At 38.2% G+C, this 6000-nt stretch overlaps 1 protein-coding gene across 1 annotated transcript in view; it reads left to right on the forward strand.

Moving 5' to 3' along the window:
- klf7a (Kruppel-like factor 7a) overlaps positions 1–5566 on the forward strand; it is a 46764-nt gene extending 41198 nt beyond the window's left edge. Inside the window, exons 3-4 of the mRNA XM_048197988.1 lie at positions 175–298; positions 3845–5566. Coding sequence (XP_048053945.1) covers positions 175–298; positions 3845–3896 — 176 coding nt within the window. The 3' untranslated portion in view covers positions 3897–5566. The remainder of the gene's footprint in view (positions 1–174; positions 299–3844) is intronic.
- The last annotated feature ends 434 nt before the right edge of the window (positions 5567–6000 follow it).

A 6000-nucleotide genomic window follows, 5' to 3' on the forward strand; every position in this document is an offset into this window, starting at 1 on the left:
CGATCATGTATTTCATAAACTCCAATTGTGTCAACACTCTTCCGATAGGCTAATCAACTTAAAACAAATGAATTAGACGGCTGGCTGGACCGAGTCGTTGATTTCAAGGCCCCTTGAGGAAGAAAGTGTGTTTTTAATCAGGTGTGTGTGCGTCTGTTTGTGTGTCCGTACCAGGGGAGAAGCCGTACAAGTGCTCATGGGAAGGCTGCGAATGGCGGTTCGCGAGAAGCGACGAGTTGACGAGGCACTACCGCAAACACACCGGCGCCAAGCCTTTCAAGTGCAATCACTGCGACAGGTGAGACTCAAAACATCTATGTGACACCTACGCATGTCAAGCAGTGATGCACTTTATTTCATTTAATTTCTATTTTTAGCCTTTTTCATGCATGTATAATTATGCATGCAATATCATTTAATTCTGTCTAAAATGCACACTGTAAGACAATTTAATACTAGCCAGCACCTAAAATATACAGTTTCACTATATATGTTAATGCAAATTATTACAAACAAATCAGCCTCATTTAATTCTTTCTAAGCCTCATTTAGTTCTAGCACCTTGTAGGGATTTTGGGAATTCTTGGTCAGCATTTTTTGTAACCTGATATATTTTTTTTAAACATTATTTTTAATAGCAAAATCTAACACAGGTGTCCTGGGTTTAAAAATATGATGAATAGTCTGAAATATGTTCATCTAAGATGGTCCACCTGCCACCTGTGCTGGTAGATGTAGCTTTACGATTAAAAACATCTGCTATTCAGACAATGGTTTCTCTATATTCACCAGATCTCATAAATAAGCTTTCAGATTGAACATGGTGAGTGACAAATAGAGTCGTCTCCCCCATTTTTGACAATCACATTTACTCACATTAGTGTTACTGTAACTGCCAAGCTACAAGCTAAACACACTCTCCAAAAATGTTTTCTCTCTTTCTTTATTATGTGGCATTTGGGAAGTCTAATTCATTCTATTAAACCGGTTTGTTGGAATGGTCAAGTAAACAAACTGGTTCAAACAAATTCATATTCATGTGATACCCAGCATGGCATGAGTCCAATTTATATTATATATATATATATATATATATATATATATATATATATAAATGAATATATATATATATATATATATATATATATATATATATATATATATATATATATAATGTATATATATGAATAATTATTATTATTATTATATATATATTATTATATATTATAATATTACAGTCAAACCAAAAATTATTCAGACACTAGATATCATTTTTTTACATTTTATTTTATTTTTTTTTACTAGTGGGTGCAAGACACTATAGTTAATTTATGTAAGTGAGGATGGCAAAATAAAGTAAACTGTGACATATTATACCCAAAAATTCTTCATACAGTGGAATATCAGTAAAATTGATAATAATTTGGAACCAAACATTATTCAGACACTTTGACCTGACCATGTTTTGCTTAAGTGTTATCTGCAATAATTAGATAAAATGTGTCAGAAAAAGAATATCTCTTAGATCTTCTCATATTTTATTACCTTTTTTTTTTTAAACTATAGTGAATAAACTGAATGAAATGTTCAAGGTGTCTGAATAAATTTTGGTTTGACTGTATATATAGTCAGTATATAAGATAAAAAAATATATAAAGTCATAAATGTAGTCATGAACAGCAATATTTCAGTTCTGGGTCTTTGTTTATTTAAACCATTCAAACAAATCGATTCACTTGAATGAGTCGAACTTCCCAATGCCACAAGAGAAAGAAAGAAGACTTCTGAATGAAGTCTGTCTCAAACAGCTTAACCAGCTGTGATTTTGTTAGCTTAGTTCTAGAAATAACAGTAACGGTACTGCCTTAGATATTACGAAACTGAAAGATTCGAGATACTCCACAAAAGCTGTAATCCATGCAAATGCATGCTGGTACAATATAAATGCTCCAACATACTTTACATGAAAGGACTTTTACTTCGTAAAACATCAAATGTGCTTTTCCATTTGGGTACAAAGCTAAGCACGTAGATCTGTGCTTTCTTTCAGAACATTTTCAATTTGGGCGCAGTGCCTGCGAGACATTTGCCTCCTGGTATTGACCAAGAGCTTCCACCTCTGAAGTGAATCTTAACTCGTCTTCGCTTTGATGTATAAATAGGTTCTTCATGCTTGTTAGACTTGCGTATCTCACTTTGAGCTCAGCTCCGCCCTCTCTTGTCATCCTGGCTGCTCGTACACCTTGGGGAATCCATTCTGCTGCTGTCAAGGGAGCCCCGGATTACCATTATAAAGATGGGAACAGTGAGAGCAGCATGCGGAGGAGTCTGAACAGTAAATACAGTAGAGCGAAACGCTAGACCTGTAGCCCTGGCCCTCAGGCCCCTTCTTAATCCGTCCCGACCACGTCCGGACCCCCTGTCAGGACAGCGGGGTGGGGGTGTGGACGAGGGTGGAGGTACACCAGCTGGTTTGGTGCCTCCTGGCAGTGGCTTGATCTGCCATCTGTCCGACCCTGCCAAAAACACACCCATTGATTTTCCCAATTCGTGTTCCTCCTCTTGCTCGTTCCAGGACAGGTGAGACTTAGCGTGAAAGCATATGTCTTAGGAAGGGTCAAGATGCTCCAACAATCAACTAGTCAAGTTTATCTAGATTTACCTTTGCACTTAGCAATTGCCTAACAACTCTGACAACTGCCTAGTGAGTTTTGCCCCAGCAAGCACCACTCACATTTTCTTATTTTTATCTATTAGTTCTGTCAAAATTAACATGTTAAAGGTGCCCTAGAATCAAAAATTGAATTTATCTTGGCATAGTTAAATAACAAGAGTTCAGTACATGGAAATGACATACACTGAGTCTCAAACTCCATTGTTTCCTCCTCCTTATATAAATCTCATTTGTTTAAAAGACCTGCGAAGAACAGGCAAATCTCAACATAACACCGACTGTTACGTAACAGTCGGGATCATTAATATGTATGACCCCAATATTTGCATATGCCAGCTCATGTTCAAGGCATTACACAAGGGCAGCCAGTATTAATGTCTGGATCTGTGCACAGCTGAATCATCAGACTAGGTAAGCAAGCAAGGACAAGAGCGAAAAATGGCAGATGGAGCGATAATAACTGACATGATCCATCATATTTTTAGTGATATTTGTAAATTGTCTTTCTAAATGTTTCGTTAGCATGTTGCTAATGTACTGTTAAATGTGGTTAAAGTTACGATCGTTTCTTACTGTATTCATGGAGACAAGAGCCATTATTTTCATTTTTTAAACACTTGCAGTCTGTATAATTCATAAATACAACTTCATTCTTTATAAATCTCTCCAACAGTGTGTAATGTTAGCTTTAGCTACGGAGCACCATCAAACTCATTCAGAATCAAATGTAAACATCCAAATAAATACCATACTTACGCGATTAGACCTGCTGCATGACGAACACTTTGTAAAGATCCATTTTTAGGGTTATATTAGCTGTGTGAACTTTGTTTATGCTGTTTAAGGCAAGCGTGAGCTCCGTGGGCGGGGAGCGTGAGCATTTAAAGGGGCCGCAGCCTGAATCAGCGCATATTTAATGATGCCCCAAAATAGGCAGTTAAAAAAATGAATTAAAAAAATCTATGGGGTATTTTGAGCTGAAACTTCACAGACACATTCAGGGGACACCTTAGACTTATATTACATCTTTTGAAAACACATTGTACGGCACCTTTAACAAACATGTCAATCAAACCCACACTGTGTTTCGGGCCAAATGGAATACTGATAGAAGATCAGATTTCAGCTCACACAGGTTTCCTAATAGGTTATTTTTTTTCTTCCCTTTAGGTGTTTTTCTCGATCCGATCACTTGGCACTGCACATGAAGAGGCATATCTGAGGAGGACGAAGAGGAGGAGGTGGCAAAATGGCGAGGTGGAGGAAGAGACAGAGAAGAAGGTAGAGGAAGAGAAAGAGAGGGATTATGGGAAGGAGCCGAATACCACTCAAGCCGTTCGCTCGTCCCACCAGAGAGAGGTCCCTGTGAGGGATCGGTAGAAGGCCACAATCGATCGATTCGTTTTGGTCGGGCGAGATGCGATTCACTTCTGACCATAAGGATGTAAAATCAGAGGTCTACAGATCTGAGAAGGTGGTACGACAGCTTCTGTCACTCCAAGACAATGTGCTTCAGATGGTATTTGCGTGATACTCAAAACATCAATGACTCGATTTAGTTACTACTATTATTGCGTTCCTTCGTCTCCGAGATCCATTTAATGTTTTAGTCGATGTTACTTAAAGTATGTCTTACGCATATTGGCACAAACTGACAAAAGCGACCATTGCACCTGATTTGATTTACTGCACCGTGCGGGACGTGTCCTGAATGCATCTCCTCGAGAACCTTTGGAGAATATCGTAGCGATAGGACGTCAATCCAAAGAGATGGATTTTTTTTTTTCTCTCCCCCATTTTGAGCAAGGATTATCTTTCTGCTTTGATCCTGCCAAGCCACAGCCGAGATCTAAAGTGGAACGTCCATCCGGAGAAATCTGGATTTCAAAGGTGAGAGGCGACCAAGTGGAATCGGCCATCGCTCAAATGTGAATCTGACTGGGGGCAGTGGAGGAAAAACTCTCTCACCTTCTTCGTAGATGGACAAATCTCTCTCTTTCACGTCCCTCCCTGCCAACCAACAGCTGCGCAGCGACACTTTGAGACTTTTTATAAAGGAAAAAAAAATAAGGAAGAGATCTTTTTGAATGATGACTATGTTATATAATTCAGAAGACTTCTTTTTTGCTTTTCTCCTGTGGATGTGTACAAAATAGAAAAAGAAAAAGAAATAAAAATGGACCAAAAAAACTGCCATATGCACAAGTGAAGAGTAGTGGATTCTGCACTGGCACAGACCGCATCTGAGGTGGACTTCATTTCTATAGAAAAGCGAACTTTTAGTGGCTAAAAAAAAAAAAGAAGAAGAAGAGCAATGTTGTTGTTGCACACGTTTTGAGCATTCCTCAACATTATTTATGACCCATGAAACGTTATCCCATAAACTTGGGTTCCTTCGGGATTTCTAGGACTAGCATGAAATGAGAAAAGCACCATGGTTTATCTGCGGACTTCACAACAGAATAATGACTTCCACCATTCAAGGCAGAGATTTGCGATCACAAAGTTTAGATTTTGTAAATCCATCACAGTGTGTCCCGAAAAACGGTCTGGACACACAGTTATTTTAGTTTGGACAGATGAAAGCGTCACAAGAAAGATGCATGTGGTGTGTTTCGCTGGTCCTGCAGGTGACATCTACATGTTTAAACTTTGTGATGGGTTTTTTTTTTTTTTTTTTTCTTAACATTACATATCTGTCTGCCTTGCGTTCCTGGTAAAAATGGCTGTACAGTGTGAAAAACGTATAGTTAAAATGAGGTTTAAATTACAACGTACAATCAAGTGTGGGATGGAGAGTGTTCCTGAATGTAAGGTTGTTTGATTGTGGACGGCCCTGCACTTATGCAATCATTCAGACCACTGAAAGGCCTGATCTGCTGAAGATAGATCCCACACTGGCTCATGCATAAAGATCTACACAAAGGCTTGTTGATGAAGGAATAGCTTGCATAAAATGAAAAATCTGTCATTGTTTGCTCACCCTTGAGTCTTTCCAAACCTGTATGACTCTCTTTCTTCAATGGAAGGCAAAAGATGTTTTGAAGAAGAGTGCTCTTTTTACCTACAATACAAAACAGGAATGGGTCAATGTGACTAAATTTCAAGAAGTCAATGTCTAAAACAGACCAAAATTTAAAGTGTTATTCATAACAATCTTACTTTCTGCAGTAGCTCTGAATCTCATTCTCACATATTCAAACTTGCACATACACAAATGGTTACAAGACATGCAAAAACCACAGGCTTTGAGAAATCATTGACGTATCTTCATGCATGAAGTTTGCATGAAAATCTTTCAAAGCTATAATATGTAATATTTCAGA

Source organism: Megalobrama amblycephala, linkage group LG7 (genome assembly GCF_018812025.1).
Source record: "Megalobrama amblycephala isolate DHTTF-2021 linkage group LG7, ASM1881202v1, whole genome shotgun sequence".
Lineage (NCBI taxonomy): Eukaryota > Metazoa > Chordata > Actinopteri > Cypriniformes > Xenocyprididae > Megalobrama > Megalobrama amblycephala.